Genomic DNA, 27872 nt, shown 5'->3' with positions numbered 1-27872 from the left:
TCCCTGCTTGCCACCCCTTTTCTAATTCAGCCTTTTAATGCAGTTCAGGATATAGGTAGCTCTCCAGGCTGCAAGTTCACGCTGCTAATTTTGGCATTATGAGCTTCTCTCATTGGAATTTTTAACTTTCTTGCTTATATTCTATTACAATCTTTATTTTTTTCAGATTTTAAAATTATCTAGAAAATAATATCAAAACGAAGAGACAGCTTATGAAGATTATAAACCAAATGATGTTTTCCTATAGAAATTTCTTAAATGATACCAGAGACATCTTATTACTGAAGGCTTTTTTACCCTTTATCTTTCTTAAAGGGAAATGTTTTGAACATGATCAGAAATTTCTAGTTTTAATTTAGGATTTTCTTCTTTGAAGCTGAAAACAGTTGTTCCCCAGACCATTTCCAGTGTCAAACAACAAAACACTGCATTTCTAAACTGTGGGTATGTGATGAAGACCCAGATTGTGCTGATGGATCGGATGAAGCTAACTGTGGTGAGTATGACTCTGATTTAGAGTTATTTCACTGTTCTGAATATGTTACTGCAGCTCGATGTTGTTACAAAAGGTATTAAAGAGAAGTTATGATTTCACTTAACATGTCTTCTTCCAATCTATGGTGCTACCCATACAATAGTTTTATCTGGCTCTTACTGTTCTTGTTGGATGGTAATATATAAGTAGAAATAATTATTATGACTTTAATATGGACATTAAAATAGACTTAAATACTATTACATTATTGTCTGGAATTATGAATGAGTTTCTCATCCAAAATAGTGACATATTCTATTTTTTTTTTTTTAATTATCAAGTTTCCACTGCTACAGTGATTAATAAATAGTGGAAAAAAAATTCCTTTAATCTCCTATAATTTCAATGAGTGTGAATAAACTTTTTGTTCCAGAGTAAGAAAGACACGTAACATAGTAAAGATGCTTCATAATAAATGAATTGCCCTTGTGAAAAGACAACTATGCTTTTATTTTAAATTTACTAGTAGATTATAGTGCCTTCTGTTTTTATGTTGGAGGAAATATAACAATTTATCCATATATCATGTTCCTATGCCACTCATAGATATACACCATTAACTAAGCATATTAAAAGAACAGGATGACTTTAATGTCATATAAAATTTTCCCATATTTGAGTTTAAATAACCTCTTTATAGCAATAGTTTGAACACGATTTATTCTACTTTAAAAAAAAATAATTAAAGATTGTTATTGTTATGAACAAACTTCAGGAGAATTAAATTTTTAATTTACAAGTAGACTATATATGCTGGTGCTAATAGTAAGTTGTTATCATTTATAGTTCATTTTTAAAAGGCCTGCAATGCAAAACTTGCATAAAGGGTAATTTCTTTTTTGCTTATGTGCTCCGTAGTCATATATATATAAATATATTTAGTAAACGTTTGCTACCACATGTTGGGGATACAATATTGAGTGAACTTGTTAGAGCTGTTCTGTATGTATTTAGTCTCCTATGGTTTGTTTCCAACTGAGGCAATTAAAGTAGATAAATAAATGCTTATTAATGAATGAATGTATGGTGTTTTCCAAAGAATATTAGATTGACCTAATGCATGCTTTTTGTCCAGACATTTAAAATAAGACATTTAATTATGTTAATCTTTTCTCCCAACTTTGATACTTTACGTCACAAAAGGCCTTTATTTGGGTTGGAATATAAGGGAAGCAGTGTTAAAACTTGTTTTGAGTTATGATCTGCTTTAAAGTTTATATGTATTTTAGATATTTTCCAGAATAATTTTGTCAATGACTGTTTTCTGCTTTTTCCTTTTATTTAATATTAATTTTATTCTTATCCCAAAATAGCTTGATTTCTGTCAATTATAATTTAAGGTAGAAAATGAAAATTAAGAAACTACAACTTTTTCTTTCTTCCGTTGCACTATTTCTATGTGAGCTTTCAGATTTCCATGGAGCCTCATTTTAAGAATAGTGGAAAGCAGTTTAGTGTTGAAGACAACTATGTCAAAATGTGGGTGTACCTTTCAGGATTCCAGTACAAAAAATAAGCTCTTAAACTATTTATTTTGAGTTGAATATGTGTTTCCAAAAGATCTGACATTTGTTATGAAACTTTCTCAGATTTTCCTTTTTTATGTCTTAGTTCTACTGTCTTTCTATTTTCCTGAGCTCTCATTAATCTGAAGAGTGAAATAGAAGACAAGCAAATCTGGTCTGTTAGGCATGTCAACTGAAAGCTGCTTTGAGAGATCAGAATCAACCTCAAAAAAAAAACTAAAGCTTTTGGAGTTGTCAATTGGCAAAGAAAGGATCCTTACAAATATTTTTCTTTTGTCTGTTTGTTTTTGTATTTCATAGATGGAAAGAATTAAATAGTTATTTGTGTTTATTAAAAATAAAGTAAGAAGGAACAGTAGTATTCATGTGATAATCATACACTTAGAATACAGTTTTGTTTTCTTTATTTTCTGAAAGCTAAACTCTCTCTATAAATCTAAAGATGCAATACAACAAAGTAGTTTTAGTATCCCTTAAGAGTAAGAAGCATACATCTTATATGCAGTCTTCAACTTAGCATAGGTAGTTGAAAAAAAATTCACTGGGTTCTATGTCTTACTGATTAGTGTTAAAGGGGAAATAAAGGTGATCTGTGATTAGCCTTTAGGATTCATTTTTAGGGCAGTTATGTTAACTTTTATAGACTTCACTACAAATATTTTAACGTACAGGGTAGGTATAGGATGTGAAACCAGCTTTTACAAAACAAAAAAAAAAAAAGCAAGTGCAATAATTCTCCATGCTATTGTTGTTTTTATGCCTTTTGTTTTTAAATGTTCTTTATGCACTTGCCAATGCAATTATTTGAAATGTCATAATTGAAATCCTGCTCCCCAGGGAAATTTTGACAGCACTGAGCTTTTGCTGGAGGTCAAGAAGTGTTTGGACAGCGTGCTCAGGCAGATGGTCTGATTTTTGGGTGGTCCAATGTAGAGCCAGGGAGTGTACTCAGTGATCCCTGTGGGTCACTTCCAAATTGAAATACCCTATAATACTGTTATTCTATTTTGATTACTTCTGGATTATTTTTGCCATCTTGAGAGATATCATAGGATAAAGTATTTGAGGAGGAAACTGCAAATAATCGATGTCAGATAACTGGGGACAAATGCAAAAGGCACCAAACTGAATATGTTTTCTGTACATTTGTAACATTAAAAAAATTAAGTTTCTGTGATCTGATCTTTTGTAGGGCAATCTTTCCTCAAAATTCAAGGAGAAGTCAGTGCAGCTTTTGAGATTAAATGCAATAATGTTAACCTTTCCAAGCTAATTTGTGCATCCTTCTGAATTTCCTTTTTTTAATTAGATTATAATTTTTACAGTGTGTATATTTTATCATCATATTTATGATATCTATTTTGCTATGACTGAATAAATAGGACCTTAAAGAATTTGATATGAGAAATAAAGTAATTCTGAAAGTATCTTTTCAGATATGTCCTGCAATGCCACCATGTAACTGTTCAGTAGCAGTTTTTCAGTTTTTGACTTCGCAGTGATGTAAATTATGTTTGTCCTAATTGCAGATAAAAAAACTTGTGGGCCTCATGAATTCCAGTGCAAAAACAACAACTGTATTCCAGATCATTGGAGATGTGACAGCCAAAATGACTGTGGTGATAATTCTGATGAAGAAAATTGTAGTAAGTAACTTCTACTTAGGTGCATGTTTCAAAGAATAGTCAGTTTTGCAACATGTAAGAGCAAACCTCAATGCCTAATAAGTCCCCATAATACCACTTCTGGTGTGTTAATTCAGATCTGGTTCTGAGGAAGAAATGGCAAACTCATAATGGTTTCCTTCATCTCATAATCATCTTCTTTATAAAATATATTCACAGGAAAATTCCATCAGTATTTTTTGAAATGCCTTCCCTTCAGCTGGAAAATAATCTTAAATCTTCTATTTTTTTCCTTTGAAATCTAAGAAGTTTAATGTTTTCTATTGTAGATTATCTTTAATGTGCAGTCATGATTGTATATCCTTAGGGTATTTGACATCTTTGAGGTAGTAACTTAGAATGCCTAATGAATTCTTGTGCTGTCTGCCCCTTTCTCTTATTCAGCACATGTTGTCCAGAGGTACAGGAAATCTGAAAGCAAGCTCATTTAGCTTTAAAGTTTAAATAGATTTGTATGCCTTTTGATCACAATCTGTTAGAAAATGCTGTGAGTCACTGAAAGCATTACTATCATAGTTTTCATATGTAAGTGCTTCACCTAATGGGAAAAATGTCATCTGACTTGGTAATTACTATCAGCCATGTATTGTTAAACATGGGCAGGAGGGAGTCAGGGAGTAAGGTTTTGATGAAACACAGAAGCTTTCTTAGCTTTGTGAGAGGTTTTACTTAGAAACTGAGTATTAATGCTGGAGAGATTTTTTTTCTGGTATAAACAGAACTTGTTTTTGTGTTCATATAAAAATAAAACAGAGACATGGTTTCGCTATAGCAGTATTAATCTATGTGAAGAGTTGAAAAATCTGATGAAGAAACACCTCTCAAACATTACTACGGTCTGCAAAATAAGCATTAAGCCTCTTGTTTTAAAACTTGCCATCTGTGAAGTGGGATTAATAATTCTCTTTGCTAAATATTAGGTTGTCATGGAATAAAATTATAAAAACAAGTGTTCAAATAATGGAGGAGCAATCATTCATCAATTTCTTTCTTATTTATTGTCTGTCATCTTTGTGTTCACATCAGTAATTAATTTATATATTCTATTCTTGGCTGTTCTCTAAACTTTCAGATAAAGAAATCTGTAGCTAAATGTGCATGGGATAAGTTATTTGAGAGTACTTAGGTGCAGCCTGTACAACAGACTAAAATTACTTCAATTCTGATGACACACCTTACAAAATATAAGCATTAAACAGATCTCTACAAAGTGATGTGTGATGTAAACGTGACTGCTTCATGTTTACTGTTTAGTATTTGTTTTTCTTTGCTTGTCAAATCCACAGTTTACTTCCTAACTTTTGAGAGCCTTTATTCTACTGTCTAAGTTAAATACTACATGCTGGCACTGTTGTAAAATTCAGTTTCAGAAGCACTGGGATAATACATAATATCATTGAGTTGTTCAAACTAGATGTAAGAAATTCTACGTAGACTGTGTGGCCTCTTATAAAGTGTAATGAAACAACTGTATATGAAACTGGAGCTTCCAAAGAACTTGGCAAAATGAATTTCATCACACATTATAACTTCTTCCTAGCATTCATGCATTTATGAAGAGTTTTTCAGGCAACTGTATGAAAAAATGGTTTGTTTCTCAAAAATACAGAATGAACTCACTGAATTTTAGAAAGTTAGTTCAAATGTATTTGCTTTTATGTATATTATTTATTTACATGTATGCATAATAATTTGATGAAATGATCAACATTGGAAAAGAACGTGTTTTGGAAATATGAGTGTGAAAAATTGTTAGTGCTAAAATGCTAACATTTGTGTTTTATGACTTTGTTTCTGGCATAGTTTCTCCAGTCTTTCTTGTTCTTTAACTGTATTTGTCTTATAATCTATAGTGTGAACTATCTTTCCCAGTTTCTTTCTTTATTTCTTTGCAATTCTTACGTAATGTTTATATTGCTGAATGTAAAAGTGTTCTGCTCCTTCAGAAAGCAGACAGAAAATCAGTAGAAGACTGTCATTTGGACCCTCCCAAATAAGTATTACTGCGGAGGTTAAAGGTCAATATTGAGAGCCCTAATTAAAGTAGAATGTATTTTTAATTCCTCTCATTTAATAATTCTCTTTTTGGAAGGGGAGTTTTCTTTTAGGGTGTTTATATTTTTTTGAAAGATGTTAGGCAAGGGGTATTTTCTCATTCAGGGAAATTGGAACATGGAGAATTCCATTGTAATGACTATCTTATTCGTGCTCAAAAGAAGACACCAGTAATGTTTCATTGAATGTAGTTAAAAACATATATAATATACTGTAAACACCAAAGCAAAGCAAATATAATAATGCTGCAGTAAGACATGCATTTAATCAGTGTGGAAATATTAGTCACTGGATAATCTCAATGCTTTGTTGCTCTTACAAGGTGTCAGGAAAACAAATAAGTTAATTTTGTCCTTGGATAACTTTGTATTCTCAATGCAGTGAGAACAAGCAGTTATTTAATGCCTAAGAAAATGCATCTACATTAGTGTATTGAAAGAAACCATGCTGGAACTTCTCATAATGTCATCTTCGGTAGACAGATCTTGAGTGGACAAGGCTATAAATTCTCTTCATCCTTTATATGCTTTAGGCTCAGCTGACTTGGTGCAAGTACAACTGTGCTCCATGTTGGTTTTCTAAGAACAACTAGATTTTAGTGATAGACAAAGCCATGTTTAACCTGCACAAATACAGGTATAAGGTACATTATAAATTTAAACTTGATATTCTATTTTAAGGAACAAATGTCCTTCTGAATGAGTTGTTTGTGTAATACTTCAGTCTCCTAATAAAATCATTTCAATTTGCAGCTTAGTGCAAAATCCATGCTTATTAAATAAATTGAGCCACAAATACGATTTTTTTTAATCTTTCCTGTGAGGTCCCATTCTTGCTACTGGTTAAGCTGACAAATGTGTCATCTCTATAGATTATTAGCAGGCCTCAAATTATGAAAGGAGATCATTTTATGTGCTGTATTTCTATTAAAATTATTTTTAATTATACAGAAATGCTTTTCTCAGGATGGAGTTTGTGTTTTTGTAAAGCAGTATCTGAAAGATGCTTCTATTTATTATACAGAGGTCTATAAATACTCATTCCTTTCAGTAACAACCTTAGCACTGATGGAAAACTCTCTCCTGTGAGCATATGTAAATCACAGAGAAGTATTCCAACAGCAGAAGAAACATTTCTTGCAAACAGAGAAGTCAGCTCATTGTGTACATTTTTGCAGAATCAAATCTGTTTATAAATAATTCATTAGCAGTATAGAAAAAGTATTTGTTTATATGTTTATTTTCATGTGAATTGTTTTTTCTATAAATTATTTCTTTTACATAATTTATCTTATTTTGAAATTCCTCTTCCTGGCCTGTTGATAGAAAAAAGAATTGAGTCAGTGATTTGCTAATGCTTATACAATGAGCTTTTGCTATGAGAAAATTAGTAGTATGTCTGTAATTTAAGACTCCATATAAATATTAACCTTTGATTTGCTTAAAAATAACACTGCTGGATAAATGATGCAATTGGTGTAGATCTGCTTGTATTACTACTTTCCTCCAAATTCAAAAACTGAATTCTTCTTAAACAAACAAATAAAAAAAGCATGCTTCTGTCTTCCATTGCTTGTTCAAGGACTGTTTAGAATCTTTTTGTCTGTTACTGTCCATTGCCACTCTCCTCTCTTCATCTCTCCTTTTTCATCTTTCTGACATTGATTTTTTTTTGTTTGTTTTTTGCTGTTGTTTGCTATTTGCCTGAAAACTTCCCACCTCAGAAGTTCTTCCCAGTCAATCCTTATTCTTGACGTTATATTATTTACTTACAATGTTTGCTCTGATGGTAACATTCTCACAGATAATCCTTGGTTGTTTTTTCAGTCCTAAAACCCTATGGCTATCAAAGTCTAAATTACATATAGAGACTTGATTACATTGTTCAATTAGTTATTAGAGAGCAAAGAACATCAGTTTCCTCTTCACTTCCCATCCTCAGGGCATTACTGAGGAGCAATGAGGTCTCCTTTCAGACTCCTTTCCCCAAACTGTGCAACCCAAGTGTTGTCGTCATCTCCTCATAGAACATGCCCTACAGCCCTCTTACCAGCTTTTAATAATAGTTCTCATTTTCAAAAGAAAAGTACGTAGTATTGTGTTGGGAGACTATTCCATGCTGATCTTCTGTCCAGTGTTTTTATGATAAGAAAAGCAAAAATGCAGAGCTATATGGTCAATGAAGGAAACAGGCTGAAACAACCAATCTCACTTTTTTAGGATTACTTCATCACTCCCTGCAGCCGCCTTCTCCTCTTTACTTTGCCTGTATCTCAAATTAGCATTGCCCACTTTTCTTCTCGACTGTGTCCACATCCTGTAATGAATTCCAGCTTTCCTGTGTTTTGGTTTTTCAAAGGGAATAGAAGAAAATATCAATTAACCACAAAATAATCCTCTTACCTTCCAATATAAACTGTCTCTTGTCCATCTGTAAGCTCCTTAGATTCTTTTAACCTGCACCACCTTTCTCTTTTCCCTGATATTACTTTGTTACTCTGAGAAGAAAAGTGGGCAATGCTAATTTCTATACTGGCAGTATAGAAAAGTCAGCTTTTTAAGAATGCATACTCTGTTGACTTTTGCACTTTATCATATTCTCTTTCTGTTAAGCCTCTAATAATTTTATCAGTTTAAAGTCACTATTATTGTCATGCTTCATCCCATGCTAAGTTACTGGAAAACTGAATTATTTTACTTGGAACTCTGAACCTTCTTTGTGTGGTATTCTGTTTACCATCGTAAAACTGTTCTTCTGAATGTTTAGCACAAGAGAACTTAGTTCTTGACACACATTAATGTTATTTGCTATTTAATTGAAAGTCAAAGGTCTGTTTAATTCCAATTACGCTGGCCATGAACAGGTGCAAAGCAAATTTCTAGTCTGTGATAACTATCTCACTAAATTTGTCATAGCACACATGCACAGAAATAATTAATACTTATATATTCAGACTCATATAATTTTGTAAAGAAACCTGCCAACTGAAATGGAAGTATTTTCATGAACAGCTTATAATATGCAAATGAAATTTAGTTATAAATACAAGGATGCAAAATCCTACAGGAAAAATATGTTCTTAGAATTTGAGGGTTAATGTTTTTTATTTTGTTATAGTGTTTCATTGATTGACTTTTTGGCGTATTTATGAACTATTTTGAAGGAAATGCTAATAAACATAGACTTGTTATTCTTTGTTCAGAGCCTCAAACATGCACTTTGAAAGACTTTCTTTGTGCAAATGGAGACTGTGTTTCAGCAAGATTCTGGTGTGATGGAGACTATGACTGTGCAGATGGCTCAGATGAGGTAGGTTTCTTTCAGGAGTAATATTTGAGAAAATTGCTAGGTTTAGATTGCTTGAGAATTAATTTCCTAAATACTATATAAGCAGCACTGCAAATTTGAGATGTGAGTTCAAACATCATATAGATGTCCTCACTAAATTAAAATTAAACTTCTTGAATTAGTTAAGCTAAAATGAAAGCAAAACTTAAAATCAAGTCATACTTCTCCTTAGTCTATCTTCACCTTTTTGGCCCTATCAGTGATCCAGTTCTCATCCTGTGCATGTTTTGTGCCCAAGTTGGGGAATCTTTGCTTTCTGTACCAGCAGCACATTGATTTGTGTTTTTTTGTTGAGAAAACGTAGGCTGTTGCTTGAGAAGCAAAGGCTCTCTTGGTACTTGTTTTGCTCTTTCTCAGTTGCTTTTTATACCTTTTGACTCTTCTTTCCTGCCAGTGCTGGAATTCAACTGTTTCCAACTTATTTAGAGGGTTCAAATCACAATTAGTAAATCCAACTTAGAAAGCTATTTTATATCGTGAGATTTGGACATATTTCATAGTGTGAAGTGGTAGTGGTATGGGCAGTAGCTTTTCTGATTAGCTATATTTTTAACCATGTTTATATTAACTGCTTGATCTTGAATATATGCTGTTTTTATTGTAACAGAGGTATTGTGAAACAGGCTGTTCAAGAGATCAGTTCCAATGTTCTAATGGTCAGTGCATATCAGCAAAATGGAAATGTGATGGTCATGAAGACTGTAAACTTGGGGATGATGAGAAAAATTGTGAACCAGGTATATTTTTTTAATTAAATAGAGATAAAATTCATTCTTTTGAATTTGTATTATTGTGTCTTCTAAAACTCATTTCAAAGTAAACTGTGTAGCCATAAAATTGTTGAGGAGAATGGTATTTATTTATTTTGAAATTTAACTTGGCTTACAGAATTCTGCTCTGATAAACAAACAAACAAAAAAAAACCAGTGAGGGTTGTTGGTTTTTTGGGGTTTTTTTTTTGTGATGTTCACTGTGTTTTCATTAGTCCTTATGCAAAGCTTCCCTCTAGCAGATTTGATGTTTTAATTCATTGTTCATATCTTGGAAAATGTGGTTAATTATATTTGCATTAAGTTTTTGGTAAGCATTCTCTATGCTAGTACAATTTATAAAATCTGTGACAAAAATCACAAAACCACCAAAAAAATTTCCACTGTGATAGAAATGTTTTTCTCTATTTTAACTAAAAATGATGTGTGTTTACTTGAATTGTAATCAGGTATACTTTACAAAATCATGGTTTCATGCAAATTAAGTTTAATTATAAGCGCTTATATAACTTTAGGAAAACCCTAAGTCCATTTTAAGTATACATTTTTTTAATACGCCTTTTCATAGAATCAGTATATGTTTACCATTGTTACCAAGCATAAGGAAAACAAAAAAGAAATTTCTCAGTGATAAAGCATGTATAACCTTTTCTTATTGTTGTACACTTCACTTAAGATGAGACAATTTTATCAGTGGCTTCATTGTAGTTTATGAAAGATTGGAAAAGCTTATCATCTACCAATACTGTTTTGCTTGCTATCTTAAAGGAGATAAAGACTTGAAGTTATAAAGCAGATTATACATAAGTTATCTTTTTCTAATGCTAAAATATGTGCTTATAACCAGCATCTCCAACCTGCTCTGGAAGTGAGTACATATGTGCAAGTGGAGGCTGTATTTCAGCATCTTTGAAATGTAATGGAGAGTATGACTGTGCTGATGGATCTGATGAGGTAACTGAGCAATTTGGTTTTGTTTTCCATGCACTGACATAAATTTTCAACTATTTGGATTGATTTTTTGGGGAGTTGTTGTTTTTAGCATCAGTTGAACCCTTTCAGGTAACCTGGCCCCAAGATTTTCTATGGTACTCACACTGGATGACATGTGTTTGGAGCAGACCAATTTGTCTCCCCACAGTCAACACCTGGATGTTATTCTGGGGCATTTTGTTTCAGGGGCTCTTCTTATTCTCAGCATGGATAAGTTTGTGTCACATTTAATTGTGTTATCATTCCTGTTTATTAATAATTAGTTTACATCTGTATTCACACAGATGGATTGTGTAACAGAATGTAAAGAAGATCAGTTTCGATGCAAAAATAAGGCCTACTGTATCCCTGTCAGATGGCTTTGTGATGGAATCCATGACTGTGTGGATGGTAGTGATGAAGACGACTGTGTCCAAGGTTGTGTTCTATTGGTATTGTATTGTGTGTCATCAAAGAAATCAGTAATACATCCAGTATTACTGGAATGTTGTTATTTGAAATGATCTTATAAGCGATAATAATTAGAATGCTATGCAATATCATGAAAAATCTTTAAATAAGTAAGCATAAAATCCCAGTTTTCTGTTTAGTTCCATGTACACAATATTATACATCTAATCTGAACCTGAGGCCACAAGTCAAATCCTTTCTCCTCAGGGCACAGAACTATGCACATAAATTGATTTACATGAAGAAAAACTCTATGCTTATGAATAAGATTACAAATGTTTTTTAGAGAAATACTTATGTTGCTTTAATTCCTGTCGCTGAAATTTAAGAAATCTTGTTCTATGTATATTTTCCATTCTGTATTCATACATATTTTCATGCATATGGATATATGTACATAGAAATGCATAGATTAAGCTATTAAATATTACTGAAGAAGTTACTCATTATATTTCTCCTGAGGATCCTGCAAAAGGTATTAATTCCGATTTTATTTTTTAGGTAGAACCATGTTTTAACTACCCAACAGTAGTAGTATAATTTTACACAAGACTGTTATTACACTGAATGTCCAAGGTTGGAAAAGACCTCCAAAGTCATCTAGTCCAACCATCCACCTGCCACCAATATTTTCTCACTAAACCATGTTTTTGGTACATCATCTTAATGTTCCCTGAACATCTTCAGGGACTGTGACTCCACCACCTCTCTGGGGAGCCCTTTCCAGTGCCTGACCACTCTTTCAGAGAATAAATTTTTCCTAATGTCCAATTTGAAATTCCCATGGCTCAAGTTGAGGGCCTTCCCTCTGATCCTATTGGTATTCACTCTAGTCCTATCTCTAGGTACATGTAGTATCTGTCAACTACTACAAAGACAGAACTCTGTCAAAGAAATTCAAAATTCTACTCAGCTCATTGTCAGTTTGTTGACTTCATTCCAAGACTTTTTTTTTTTACAAATGAGTCTAGTTTTGTGAATTAGTCATCTAGAATTACACAAATAACTGTAATGTATGCAGTACAATAGTAAGTAATAATAATCAGAGATGATGCAGGCAGAGCAAAATATCCTTCCATTATCATGTCACAGATCTACTAAGAAACATTTACCTTTTTTTAGGGGGGAGAAGGATTTGGGGGGCATTATACAGGATCATTAAGTTTGAAAGAGGGTCCAGAAACTGAAGAAATTTGGAGATGTTCAGATGCAAAAGGAACAGTACTGTATAACTGAAGAAGACTAAGACCAACAACATTTTAACTATTCAGGAAAGTTATAAGCAACTATTAGCACATTTGAAACTGCTTTTTATAAGTATCTAGACTACATATCTTTAAAAACAATGAACTGTAAATATGTAGTAACATACTTATTTAATCTGAAGTCTACATTATTCTTTGGATGGCATAATGTAGCTTCTCTGAACTGCAAATTACTTGTAATTCAATAAGGAGCCTTGTGCCTTGTTGGTTATTGTTATAATACTTTGCATTTCTGTCACAATTATGACTTCCCTTAGAGAAGTCTATTCAATAAAAGAATTATGGAGTGCAGAGCAATCACATAAAACAAATGTCAGTTTATCTCACTGATAACTATTTTTTCTTCTTTAAAAATATAGCAAACACAAATGGGGTTTTATTCCACAGCATTCTGAAACAATTTCCACAGTAGTTATCTGTAGCCCACTGTGCATGTTTTAATTATCACTCTTTTTAAACCTATTATCCAACTAGTATTTTTTTTACGGTGATTAAACAAACAATTATTTAAATTCATGTCTTCTGTAATTAAAAAATACTGGAGTTGTATATATTTTTCCATGAATGCTGATAGTATTTCTTACAATAGGAGTTAATTGTATTCAGTAATATAGTCTGAGAGTTCCAAAAATTATCTTACACAGTAGATATTTCATGCGAATTAGTGTTCTGAAAATAAATACTCAACCTGTTCTGAAGCACTTATGGAGGAGTAAAGCCTTCAGTTGATCATAAGTGGATGTGAACAGGGCACTGAATGAATGAGTAGAAAGCCACACAGACTAGATCTTCTGTGATTGATGTAGTGTAAACGTCGTGGGTTTTATTTATTTATTTATTTTCCCTTCCATCTTACTCTTCTCCAGAAACTGAAAATGTACACTAGAGAAATGAATCTATTTACCTGAGAAAATGAACTTCAAGAAGTTTCCATGATTTCATAGGTTGCTGGTGGTAAAATTTAGTCATAACATCTTTGAGACAAAATACCTTGTTACTGCTACGCATCTTAAAATTGAATCTGCCTTGAACCAGTTTTAAATCTTGAACACTCTAGCTTAAAGCATTTTCTCTCACCTTCTGTTCTATTTTTTAGGTTTTTAAGTTACATGGAAAGAATTATTTTCTATGTTCTATAAATACTCTGTGTCTATGCTGAAGACTCTAATCTGAAATTTCAGAAGTTCAAAAAGGAGTAGACTTGTAGAGGTCGCATCTTACCTACTCTGTACCTAAATATCTAGATCTTCTCAAATAGTAGGGTTTATAATTGATAAGGAATGCTACAAGCCTGGCCAAGTCTTTCAGTCTTCAAAAAAGAGAGTTCATATCTCATAGCTGAAGAACAATGATCACTTTGTGATATTTCGAAAACAATGCATACCTCAGAGAATGGGAGTAGGAGTAGATAGACCATCAGACATTCATGTGAAACAAGCCTGGATTGAAAAATCAGGATGAAATTCCTGCATCCTATGAACCTATGAACCATTTAAATCACAAAAAAAGAGCGAAAGTAGTGCATGATCAACAAAGATTTTTCCTCCTCAACTGTTACATTTCAGGTGTATTCATTTAGTTGTGCTACATGTGTTATTCTCTGTAGATACTATGTGTAAATGCCGCTACTGATTTCATCAATAACTGACTTTTGCTTGCTTTTTTGTTTATTTCTGTCCTTTCTGCCCAGGGGGTAGCATATGTAGAGCTGATGAGTTCTTGTGCAACAATTCCCTTTGCAAACTGCATTTTTGGGTTTGTGATGGAGAGGATGACTGTGGAGATAACTCTGATGAAGTTGCTGAAATGTGTGGTATGGCTTTGCATTTTTGAATCCTTTTTATGTAGCAAAGCAGACAACTGATTTAGAAATGACATGTAACATCCATAAATATATGAGGATACATATCTAAGTTGTCTTCATTTAACCTTTCAGTTAGCCTAAACTCTCAGTATACAAACAGAAAAATCTTTTATAAATGCGTAGTGTTGTGTTACCTGGTACCTGTGATGGTGAAAACTCTGCTTCTTGAAAAGTGCATATAATTCACCTTTCCTCTTTTGAAGTTTACTGTCTTTATGTTTACTGAAATTACAAGTTAGGTATCAGATAAAAAAATTACTTGTATGTATTTTAGTTATGTCTATCTGGTAGATGTATACTTATTTATTCTAAAAACAAAAGTTGTGTAACAAATGCTATGTATTATTGCTCCACATAGTAATTACTTTATGTGATTTGTACAAAGCAGTCTAGGATCACAAAATGTTAGAAATAAGAAAGACAGTTTTTTTTATTTTTTTTATTTTTATTTTTGCAAAAACACACACACGGAAGACTTTATTTGTAGATAGCACAAGAATTTGTGTGTGATCCTAAATAATACCTTTGTCACACCTAACCTATCCACCTGCTGGAGTTTAACTTTACTGTAAAAAAAAATTCTCAGAGTTTTCCTAGTCTAACACCTACAATTTATTTTCATAATAAATTCAGGAAATCTTTATGAAAATAGTGTTGAGAGTAATCTTTACAGCCACATGCAACCTTTACAGCTATAACTAAGTTTAACATTCTGTTGAACAACCACTGATGAAATTCCCATGCAAACAGGTATGAGCACATCCAGTTTGTTACAGTTTTCCATTGTTACTGCTATTCATACAATTTTAACAAGATATTTGTGAAAAAATAATCCTTTTTTAGGAAATAAACAGATTAGAAAAATTGCTTCTGCACTGAAGTATAGATCATTAAATGTACAACTTCCTTTGTTTTATCTCTGACATATCTAATGATTTTCAAAAATAGTTTAATAATCTATAGCACACACAATACTTTCATTCCTGAAATGAAATTGTGTTATTTAATTTAAAATTTAAAATCAAGTACTATTCATATTTCATATACAGTTTTGTTTCCTTCTTTGCATATTGCCTTGATAAGGAATCATTTTAAAAGATACGTGAATATAACTGGGTAATAGCAGATTTTTTTTCTTATTTTTTAACATTCAGTTAAGTTTCCATGCCCTCCAACAAGGCCATACAGATGTAGAAACAACAGGGTTTGTCTGAGACCTGAACAGATTTGCAATGAGGTTGATGACTGTGGTGATAACTCGGATGAAGATCACTGTGGTAGGTGACATTACCTTTCAAGGCACTCAGATCAAGAAAAACAACTTGAAGGCAAGCTTAGTTGCAGAGGTCTGCTTGTCCTTCAGTAAAGCTTAGCTGGAGGTTAGTAGATCATAGTTTGAAATGAAAAGAAATTAGACTTGAAATAATTGCTTACTGCTTCATGGTCATTCCAATTTTTGTATGTCTAAAATAATCTAAAAAATCCTAAATATTGCTTAAATACTGATTCATTTTTCTCCTACTCATTTGTAATTATGTAGATAAAATCACATATAAAGCAAGACCATGTAAAAAAGATGAATTTACTTGTAATGATAAGAAATGTATTCCAATGGAGCTACAGTGTGATTGGTTTGATGACTGTGGAGATGGTTCAGATGAGCAAGACTGCAAAATACGTGAGTTTGCTTGACATATTATGTTATGATAATTGTAGTAGGAAAGAAATAATAAACTGAGACTTTCATCCATGTATAACCTTCTCAGCAACAAGCAATTGTAACATGGATGTAACATGTTACCTGCACAATATCTAAGCAGATGTACCCAGTCTTTTGTCAAAATAAAAGTTGACTGTTATTTGATGTTAATTCTATGTAGCATACCATGAGAAAGGAAAATCTTATAGCAACTCAGATTTTATTTATCACTGGTGTAATTCTTGAAGTTTTGGATCAATTGTAAGTTCATTGCTTTTTACTTCAAATCTGCAGCAAGAGGAATTTTAGCATTGAAATTATTGATGTGTGAAACACGATATCTTGATACGTAGATAAATAATGTAATGTCATACATTTGTTTGAAATTGAGCTTGATCTTTCTTCAGAATGATAATTGTGTCACATTGTTGGTTGTTATTTTTTGGTTTTTTTTAGTGTGTGTTATTTTTAACTGTTAAAACTATCAGATTTTTAGACATTTTGTTTATATTTAGGTGTCACTGAATATACATGTGAAGATGATGTGAACCCTTGTGGAGATGATGCATACTGTAATCAAACAAAAACATCCCTACTGTGTCAGTGTAAACCTGGATTTCAGAGAAATAAGAGGAATAGACAATGTGAAGGTGCAAACCTTTCCTATCACTTTTCACTGCAAAGTATTAAAAGATAAAATGGTAGTCAATTTTCTGTGCTAGAGAAGGAGATGCATATCATGTATTTACTTTTATTTTTTCCTAGATTACAAACTGTTTCATAGTTATGGGATTTAGAAATAAAGATAAGAAGATAAAAGGACTTAAAGGATGTAGATATAAGCATTTTAACTGGGGAAGTTATCAAAGATTAATGTTAGTTATACAAGTAAAAACGTTCCAAATAAAATCATCTAACGTTTTGTAACTTAAAATGTAAATGACTGATTTATGGTTTAACAGAAGAGTTAACCAAGTACTTAAGATTAGCTTTTAAATATGCATGTGAGTATATTTTGAGTGCTGAAAAATAATCAAGATGCATAACAATGAAAATTGAAATGAAAAGAAAGCAGTTGAAAGAAACTACTTTATACAAGGTAAGCCTAATATCTATGATAGCACACAGAGCAGGAAAAGAAAAAAAAAAGTTACAAAAAATATAACCTACCTTCAGGAGAATGCACTTCACTTCTTTACTGAAAAGAATTACCTTGCAGAAAAAGTGAAGATCACTTCAATGGGACAATCAAAGTGAATAGACCCCTAAGTACAAAATCTTCTAAGTACAACATCTTCATGATTTGGCTTTTCAGAAAATGCTATCCACATGAGGTTTTCAAGTAACAGGTGACTGTGTAGATTTGAGTGTAACAGAGGTAGATACGTTGAAGATAACTGTAGCAGACATTTTCATCCTTGAAGTTAATTTCAAGCCCTAATGATGATAGGTTAATATAAAATGGATGCAAAAAAGTGTAAAAAATAAAATTCTAAGCTTTGTTGAATGTGGTGAGAATAACACTAAGGATTGCAGAAAGCTTCCATTCACTATTGTAAGTAATAGCATGCTTACAAGTTCATTTTCTTCATCCACACTGTTGCACATATTTAGAATGTGTTAAATAATGGAATATTGTACTATAGATACATAAATTGCATTCTTTTCTCACAGATATCAATGAGTGCATGGTATTTGGGGCCTGCTCCCAGCACTGCAATAATGTTAAAGGGTCATACAGATGTGCATGTGAGAAAAATTATAAGGAATGGAATAACAGTTGTAAAGCAAAAGGTAAGGTTACAAAAACAAATGGACAATACTAAATGATTTGTTATTGATATAGCTGGTAGCACTGATAGTTTGCATATAAAAATTGGTTTTAGATGAGAATTATTTCTGTGCACTATTCAAAATCACTCAGGTATAGGAAATGAAAAAACAGAAGATGTAGCTCAGCATTCTTGTGAGCATTCTGGTAAGGTTGTAGAAACTTGAGAAAAGAATCTCCTCTTGTTTTAATACTTGAAGAGTAAATTAAATAATATTTCGAGATAATATGTTTTACTTTGCTCGTGTAAGTGGAGCTTTTCTAAATATAGTCGTGTTAAAATGGGCATCTCATGTAAATCTGCTGCCCAGACCACATACTGTTGAAGGTAAATATGCTCACACAGATTGAATTTCTGTCTTTCATGACACAAATGTGTTGTACAAAATAGAGCAATTAGTTTTGTCTAGGTATTGTATAGGTTTTAAATTCATTTTACAAATGAAACCAATAATAATCCAGCTGCCAGAGTAAATTTACCATAATCTTTATGGACCTATGTCTGAATAAGTGAAAGTATGAGCATAGCATCTCACCCATGATTTATTGATTTTTATTTTTATTTTTTAATGTAAATGTTGATTGATACCTATACTTGGTCTTCAGCATGATATCACTGTTAAGGTTAAAAATTGTGGCACGTTATCTTTGTGCATACGTGGTGCGCAACTATCAGTAGTAACTAGTCAGAACTTTATGGTATGTTAAGTAATATTTACGACATATATCCTAGAACCACCACAAATTGCATCATGTTAATCCCAATTCTTCTTTCTCTGTACAACAGACACATACTGGATAGGTAGCTGGTGATAGCCAAATACTTGCTTTGTTTATATTTTCTTGATAAAAATTTATTTGTTTACTGTGGGCAGATCATATTCACAAGTAATTAATATTTTCCTCTGTATATATCATAGACTTAATGAAGATGAAGAATCATTACCTAATATTGAAGAGGTTCACATTGGCTTATTTGTATATTGATTATGTAGCCTCATGTGTCACAGGCTGAATTTGAAAGCATTTACATTGTATAATTGTGCCGAATTATGAAGAATGCATTTATTACACTGAGCATTAATGCATTTCTCATCACGAATAAGCAGAAAATAATTGTAACATAAAAAATGATCAGATGAACACTGAGCGTTAGTTGACATTTACCTTATTTTTTGTTTCATTATAATAATTCCTAGGCTCTGAAGAACAAGTTCTCTATGTTGCTAATGACACTGACATCCTGGGTTTTGCATATCCATTCAACTACAGTGATGGTCATCAACAAATATCACATATTGAACATAATTCAAGGATAACTGGAATGGATGCATATTTTCAAGGGAACATGATTGTTTGGAGTACTCAGTTTAATCCTGGAGGAATTTTCTACAAAAAACTTCACGATGAAGATAAGAGGCAAAGTAACAGTGGTTTGATAGTAAGTAAAAGCAAATAAACAAACAAAAGATTCATTTCCATTCACTGCTTATTTACTTATTTTTAATGATAACAAATGTTGATTCAGTGAATTATAATATCTCTCTGGTCATCATTTTATTCAAGAGATAAGCATTACATTAAGGGACTATGCCTTTCCATTCAAGACTGACGTAGTTTGTCAATTCTCTAAGAGAACACCAACATAGTATTTAAATTTTTTCTGATCAGAAATAAACAAATGCTGGAGGAAAGCATAGTAGAATTACTCCACATTTACGATACAACATTGTTTTCAGATAAATGATAATATATAGACAGATCTCTATATCAAGTTTTGCAAGTAAACAAACAATAAGATTGTAAAGTCTTGTAAAGTTAATGTGCTTGGTTTCTTTGTTGACGTTTTTAATGATTTATTTTAGTTCTTTGTGGTTTATATCCAGATAACTTCTGCAAGGATAAGTTTAGTCTACTGGCTTGCAACCTCTTTAATGGATCTGAACTTTATTATGGGTCCATAAAATTGAACATAAGCTTCCTTAAGACTTCTTAATAGTCTAGGGGTTGTAATTTTCGTAATTGATTCAGCGTTATCTCCCAGCTTAAACTAATAAAGAGAAAATGTTCTTACAATTGCTATAATTTCATATTGCTTTCTTAGTTCCTGTTTTGCCTTTGTGCCTGAATACTCTATGGTCACTTCCTCCTAGTTTAACTTTAATATAGCTTTGTTTTCCCCAGTGTTGGGCAAAAACTTACGTTTTTCTTTATATGCTGTTTTTCTCCTTATCTTCTGGCAGTTACATTCTGATGAAAGTTTTTCATCCAAATCATACAAAGGTTTTGCCAAACCTGTGTGTGGAAAATGAGCTGATGTCTGACTGTGTGCATATACAACTTGGATATGTTTCATTTACCATAGTATGATAGAATGGTTTGGGTTGGAAGGGACTTTAAACATCATCTGTTACCAAACCCCTCTGCAATCATATTTGTGGAGCACTTATTTCTCACTGTGATAACCTATTCAGGATATTTTCTCAATTTTATCTCATTAATACTCAAATGTTATTGGCATATGAATAGCTTATCACTAAGTCAGTTAATTTTATAGTGTTGCTCTGATGCCATCACTTAAATTTTGGTTTTGAAAAAGTTGAGAGTTCCTTATTTTTAACTAAAGTTTTAATGGGTAAGTTTTCAAAGGTTACATTATAACTTTCATATCTAGACTTTGATATGTAAATCTAGACAGCAAACTTGAACAAACTCACCTGCATTTTCAGGTAATTGCATTAATGCAAAAATTCATCTCAGCTGAAATTGCTCCATGGAATTAGCATATCAAGAGACTTCCTCAGAGAATAGTTTTAAGTATCTCTTGTATTTCTCTGTGAAAAGGGCTTAAAACTTGGCACAAATTGAAGCATTAAAGGAAATAGTAAATATCAACTCTTCAGAGTTTATTGGCAGATGCAGAAGAGGATTCTGGTAGAGCTGATACACGTGAATCGGTGATAACTGGTGCAGCTGTTTACTGGTATAATCCTTTGAGAGAGGATATATAAGTTATCTGAGGAGAATATTCAATATAGTGATTTGCTGCTTAAACTAGAGTGCTGCTTTTCATGGAAGAGAATACACAGCCGAATATTAAAATAATTGTACTGTAAAGCAGGAATAAAAACAAGTTTTGTGATGTATTTAGTCACTATATTAGAAGCTTGCCTTAGGCTTACTGTTCTAAGAGCTTAGCAAGGGCCCTTAACCACTCCTGTTACATATCCATCCATCTTCTCACAACTTTGCCCCAGCATCCAGGGTATTTCAATCCACGACTTTAAATGGAAACAATTTCTAGACTGCTTTCTCTAAGTGTTACCTTGCAATGTATTAGAAACTAATACCTCTCATTAAAAAAAAAAAAAAAAGTAATGAGCTTTTATAACTGGAAAACTTGACACTATATGAAGTGGCATCTGATTAAGACTGCACACAACAGTTTTAAATCTATAAAACTTTGATGTTTGTTTAGCAATCATCTTTCAGGTTATTCTTACAAATATTTTCTGTGAATCCTGTTTCATGCATTCAATCTAACTTACTTGGATATTTTAACCTCATGGTATATTAATTATGCAGAAGATGTTTTCAAGGGGCTAAGAAATAGTGTTGTGTTTTTTTAACTTAAAAAAATGCTCTGATCTATATACTGATGCAATCAGATAGACACTGAGATAGCACTGCTATGAGAGATCTCCTATCCAAGTACTTATTGATATTAGTAGGCATTCAAACTCTAGGAATATTTAAGGAATTTCTACACTACCTTTTTCAGCTGTTAACTGATTTAAACAGTATCCTTCTAGCAGAATTCTTCCTTTTTTAGCAATGCTTACCATCTGAAAGTTAACCTAAACTTTCTCCTGTGAAATTAAGCTTCAGGCTCTGAATTGTTTTCTGTAATTTACCATCATACAAAAATGGTTTCCAAATCCAAGTTGATATTAGTTGGTAATGTAGCTTTAAAATAAATAAACAAACAGTTTTTTATCTATAGAAGACATTTTTCAGTTGACAGCAAGTGAGATCGAAAGTGCTCAAGCTGATATATTCTGTACGTGAGTAGAAACTACCTTAGTTTAAGAGGTAATTAGTTTTTAAACCCCTAGATTTTCTACTAAATTGTATTAAATTATATTCAGCATTTGAGTGGGCTAATAGAACTGTAGAAAATATTAAGTTGATTTTGTTCCTGTATTTTCAACCTTGTTCTGTATGCAAAAATCATTCTTTAAGATTAACATAATCCAAATGAGGTAAAAGCTCATTCACAATAAGCCATTCTTCTAGACTGTGCAGGAAGGTGCATAAGACATCAGAAACATGATATGGCAAGGCTGAAACATAATGAAGACAACTGACAATTAAACAGCAGCAGCAGCAGCTTTTGTTCCTTTCATTCTCTTTTTAATCTCTTATACCAGATGGTGGCTTTCCCATTGTTGCGGTTATCTCCTTGTTAATTTGATATTTAATATGAATCCCAGCTTTACTGGAATTTCACTCCTCCTGTGTGGTTGGGAAAGTCAGTGTTAGAACCAGCCCAATGTTGTACCAGAATGTTTTGGTGATCCCGTTGTCTCATTTATGTCATGGGATCTTGTGTTCAAAAAAAATATAAAAAATACTACTAAAAAAGTAGTTCAAAAAAAGTAAAAAATAGAAAACTCCTGAGCTTTCAGATCTCAGGGTGGTATAAAGTACTATTTCCAGTGAGTGGTTTAGGGATATTGGAATACAGAATACAATGAATGCGTAATCTCAATTATTTGGTTTTGTTTTGTTTTTAAATAGTTGCGTGTTTCTCAATATTTCAGTACACCTATATATGCAAAAGGTAGAAATTACTTGCCAATACAAATCTGTAACTATGCAGCTGTTGTAAATGATCATTTCATTACATCTGACTTCAATGTCTGTTCCTTTTAGTGTCCAGAATTTAAAAGACCTAGGGGCATTGCTGTTGACTGGATTGCTGGAAACATTTACTGGACAGATCATTCCAGAATGCATTGGTTCAGCTACTACACAACTCACTGGACTAGTCTGAGATATTCCATCAACGTAGGTCAATTGAACGGACCTAACTGTACAAGACTCCTTACAAGTATTGCAGGAGAACCATATGCAATTGCTGTAAATCCTAAAAAGGGGTATGTAAGTTTCCACATTACTCTGCTTTGGTAATTCAGACAGTAAATCAAATTAAAAGAAATAGTGTCGCTAAATATCTCTACTCTTCCAAGTCCTTTACTTGGTATACTTAAATCAGGGTATGCTATCTCCCATCCTTCATAGTTTGCTCACAATAATTTAATATCTGTAAAGTGTTTTGGGGATCAATATGTGTGCATATATATATATATAATTTTTTTTTTTTAATCCTTTTAGGATGATGTACTGGACAGTTATTGGGGACCGTTCTCACATAGAGGAATCGTCTATGGATGGTACACTGAGAAGGATATTGGTTCAAAAAAATTTACAAAGGCCTACAGGTATGCAAGTTATTGTTTTTTCTTCATTACATGACATTTCTTAACTCTGTGTGGATTTGTTGACTGAATTCTGGTTTCCAAGTTTGCAGTATATGCGTGTGTGTGTCTGGTTACCCACGCGTGGGTGATAATAAAAAGTTTTAGTTATTTTTTCATAAGGTACGTCTTAATACGACTTACTTAAAGTTCCACAACAAGGCCTAACATGTAGATTTTGCTAAGGAATACCAAAGCATTATGTAAAATCAGTTAAAAAAAAAGAAGCTATTTGTTCAGTAACAGTTAACAAGCAAAATCAATTAAGGGCACATCAGTTAATGATGGAAAAAGTTTTCTAAGAAAGCATATGAAGTCTTGCAGCCTGTTATAGTTAGTTTCCTAAATACTCCTCAAAATAAAAAATAATAATTTTTAAAACCCAAGATCTTAAGTTGCTTCTTTCAAAACCTAATTATCTCAGTATTTTGCAGAACTGTTTTGAAGCTTGCTAGTGCATGTTGAGAGCTTGTGAATTAACATTAAGGCTCCACTGGCAGGACAAAAGTAATTTTTATGACAATGGAAATGGTAAACTGAGAATGAAATGTGTCTCTCTTGAATACCAGCATTCTGTCTTGAAACCTCAAATGATATATTCGTGACCCATTTTCTCATGCAATATTTGATGTTTCTTCAGGCTTACAAAGATAACTTGTTATTACTGCATTGCAAATTACAGGTTGTCCATCTTTGCTATGTATGTCTATTGAAACATTGGCTTCTTTTACGAGTATGCTATCTGAATATCTGGGAGCCTCAGTAAGAAGCTGCCACTGTCCCTGCAACAAGTAGGCGTGTTTTAACAGAATTAGGCCCTTACTAAGGTTGGCTTATGTGTACACAAATTGCCCACACACCACAAAGGAAAATTTTTTTTTCTCATGATTATATTGAAATATAAGAACTGGAAAAGAAAGCTCATGATTATTTTTAGGCACGTACGAAGGACAGGAATATACAATCACTAATAAGTCAGCCGTTTCTGGTGATTAAGACTGAAAGAGATCACAATTTGGCTAATCAGTGTTGTTCCTTGTTCTTTGCTGGATATATTTATATAAACATTGTGAGTGTGTCAGATAAATATGTTTAAGTTCTGTTATATTTTTTGTCACTCATTGCCACTTTAATTGATTGCCAAGGTTATGTCCTAGACAGACAGTTATCAGTTCCTTTGTCAATGAAATCAATCCAACCTCGGTATTTTTGGCTATAAGTTTTGAATTTTGTAAGTTTTGTGCTGTATTTCTTTATTGGTAGGTTGTTTTTTTCTAAAATATTCCCATTCTCGGCACACCTTGCCATCATCTTCTACTAGAAATGGTTCCTCTAACAGTACATTTGAATACTAGTGTGTTGGGTTTTTCATTTATTGTTTCTGTTGCATTAAAGAATTCTGTAAAGCAGAATTGCAAATAGAAACTTATTTCAATTGTCTGTCAGACTTCCTCCATATCCTCTGTTCTATCTTTAGCTGATTAATTTATGACCTTAAGAGGAGAATTTCTGTTGTTATGTATAGTTTATTTTGATGTATTTTTTTCTGACTTACCTACTTACATAAGTAGGAAGAAAAATACACATTCCCATTCTTATTAAAAATACACTACAACTTCAGAAGCACAGAATTAAATTCTTTTATGGTTCAAATGTTACTATAGGCGGAAGCTTTTGACAAGACTTAAAATGGCATATTAAACATTTAAGCATCCCCTAGTGAAACAAAGACTGCATGATTTAACTATTTAGTTATTGCCTAGAGGCTGCATAGTCACAACGAATTCTACAGACATAATTAATTCTTTTGTTGGTAGAGAAAATTGCTGGATTCAATCCTACTTTTATGGTATCATCTGGTACATATCCCTACCTGTGGAGGATGATGGTTTGAAAAAGTACTGACCTTTGAGGAGTAGAAAGTAAAAGAAATAGGTTAAAACAAGAGGAAGAATTTAGATGTAAATGTTATATTTTATTCTCCTTGGTTTTTTTCCTTCTCATTGTCATCAGAATATGAATGGTAGAAAAATGTGTAGCTATTTAACAATATTCTCAAATTTAATATACTTCACTGAATCTGTTTTTGTTTGTTTGTTTTTTGTTTGTTTTTTTTTTTCTTTCTTTCTAGGTCTTGTAGTTGACCAGTTCAGTCAGCGTTTGTTCTGGGCTGATTTTGAATTGTCTGTCATTGGCAGTGTTCTGTTTGATGGTTCTGATTCAGTTGTGTCTGTGAGCACTAAACAAGGTACGAAGTGGTTTCCAGAAATTATGCTAGATATAGAAACTTTGAAAGCAAAAAGCATTCACAAATAAGAACCAATAGTCATTTTTTTTCTTTTTTTTAGGCAATACTTTAGATATATTATCAAATAGATATTTAATATTTATAATAATCTTATATTTTAAAGGAATAAATATTAAATCTTCTCTGTAAATCAACAAGATTGTTATACAGTTACTAGCTTTATTTTGTGAACATTATTTTGTGAAATTTGAGTATGGAAGAGCAGAACAATGAATAATTTCAAAATGTGATATACTTTAAGAGAATGTTTAGTAGGCAGTTTGTAGTGGACTTTCATTGGGATGATATCACATCTGATGTTAGTGTTTTAACCACCGGTTTGGAATTCACCAGAGGACTTTTGAAGATATTAGCTGTTAAAAAGCAAGAATTAGTAGAGGCTTTGTGGGGTTTTTTGTTTCTTTGTTTGTTTGTTTTCTATTAATTTACCATCATTATGAAGCGTAATATAAAAAGTAGTACTTCTGATACTTTAAGACGGAGCGACTTCAATAAATATTTTATAATACTAGTTTTTCCTTTGCTTTAGCAAAATATTTTGGTTTTCTTTTTTTTCCTTTTCATGTTCTTCTGGTTACTGTTGCAACTGAGTATGTTCTCAATAGCTCACTCTTCCTTTAGAGTTTCCCTGCTTCTCAATATTCAGCCAGTTTTAGAGACTGAATCAAGGGTATTTTATTTGCTTGTAATATAGAAAGAATTTCTATTAAGAAGATTGCTTTTTGAAAAGCAATGTTTGTGGGTACAAACTGTGCTGCCTGAAAAATAATGCTTTCTAGCTTGTAATTGCAGTGCAATTCAAGACGTTATTAAAATTCATTTGCTATTTGAATATGAATATTTGTGTTTATTATTCATTTTTATTTAAGGTTTGCTGCATCCCCACAGAATTGACATTTTTGAGGATTACATATATGGAGCAGGTCCTAAAAATGGGGCATTTAGAGTACACAAATTTGGCAGGAGTTTTGTAGAATACCTAAGTGTTGATGTTGATAAAGCAAAAAGTGCCTTGATTTTTCATCGCTACAAACAAATGGACTGTGAGTAAGCATAATTACTTAACAATGTGTATTTTGCAAGTTCATCTCAGAAAAATAGAAAAATAATAAAAGTACTCTTAAACTGTAGAAATGTAAGAGAACTTGAGTCTGCAAAGTGAAAATTTGATGTAGTTATATTTCATTACATAATTACAATTAAGATTCTGATGCATTTTTCTTTCATTTGAAAGGTCATTGGATGAATGCCTACATTACATACCCAAAGCATAAATGAAATATTAAAAAAGAAAAGAGAATTGAATACAAAATACCTATTGAGAAAATAAAATGAGTATTTTTATAGAATATTACCAATACATTTGTTGTTACTGGAGTCAGTTCTATCATGGTATGAATATGGCACTGCCATTTGAGTGAGTTCTGACTGACTTCATGCTGTTGTTATTCTAGAAATTGGAACTGAATCAGAATTTTGTGCTTATTGTTTTTTATTTTTATTTTTTGTCCTTGTTCTATAAAATAGTTCTTAAAAATAAATAAATAAGAAACCTTTTGTAATGTTTTCTTTTCTCACAGTGCCTAATCCATGCTTGGACCTGACATGTGAATTCATTTGTTTACTTAACCCTTCTGGTGCATCATGTGCTTGTCCAGAAGGAAAATCATTAGTTAATGGGACATGCATCGATCAGAGTCTCTTGGGTAGGTACTTGAAACTGTGTTTGTATGTGCACTACTTTGACATTCACAATAAGTATGAAGTAGATGTTTCAAGCTGACGTTCCACTTATGCTTCAAGGAATTGGAAGATCTCAAACATCTTATAGATGATGGCAGGTTGATAACATTTGCTAACAGCCTCCAAACAAGAAGCATTATGTGAATTATCGATTAATATCTTGTCTTGTTTGAAATCAAGCTCTAAGAAAAGTTCTTTTCCTTTAACAAGTTCCACAATATGGGATAAAAAATGGAGCCATGGCTCTCTCTTACTTTTCT

The 27872-nt window shown here is 32.3% G+C and overlaps 1 protein-coding gene across 1 annotated transcript in view; it reads left to right on the top strand.

The window, feature by feature from the left end:
- Positions 1-27872, top strand: part of LRP1B (LDL receptor related protein 1B) — a 575326-nt gene that overhangs the window by 509185 nt on the left and 38269 nt on the right. Inside the window, exons 66-82 of the mRNA XM_065751000.1 lie at positions 377-496; positions 3591-3707; positions 9004-9110; positions 9757-9886; positions 10767-10873; positions 11197-11329; positions 14318-14440; positions 15646-15768; positions 16032-16169; positions 16706-16840; positions 17865-17984; positions 19221-19462; positions 22957-23180; positions 23419-23525; positions 25693-25809; positions 26739-26912; positions 27450-27575. Coding sequence (XP_065607072.1) covers positions 377-496; positions 3591-3707; positions 9004-9110; positions 9757-9886; positions 10767-10873; positions 11197-11329; positions 14318-14440; positions 15646-15768; positions 16032-16169; positions 16706-16840; positions 17865-17984; positions 19221-19462; positions 22957-23180; positions 23419-23525; positions 25693-25809; positions 26739-26912; positions 27450-27575 — 2343 coding nt within the window. The remainder of the gene's footprint in view (positions 1-376; positions 497-3590; positions 3708-9003; positions 9111-9756; positions 9887-10766; positions 10874-11196; positions 11330-14317; positions 14441-15645; positions 15769-16031; positions 16170-16705; positions 16841-17864; positions 17985-19220; positions 19463-22956; positions 23181-23418; positions 23526-25692; positions 25810-26738; positions 26913-27449; positions 27576-27872) is intronic.

This window comes from Cyrtonyx montezumae, unplaced genomic scaffold (assembly GCF_038088225.1).
Source record: "Cyrtonyx montezumae isolate F1298 unplaced genomic scaffold, pur_monq_1.0 scaffold_7, whole genome shotgun sequence".
Lineage (NCBI taxonomy): Eukaryota > Metazoa > Chordata > Aves > Galliformes > Odontophoridae > Cyrtonyx > Cyrtonyx montezumae.
The sequence above is the reverse complement of the archived record's forward strand: the minus strand, read 5'-3'. Positions and strand labels throughout refer to the sequence as shown.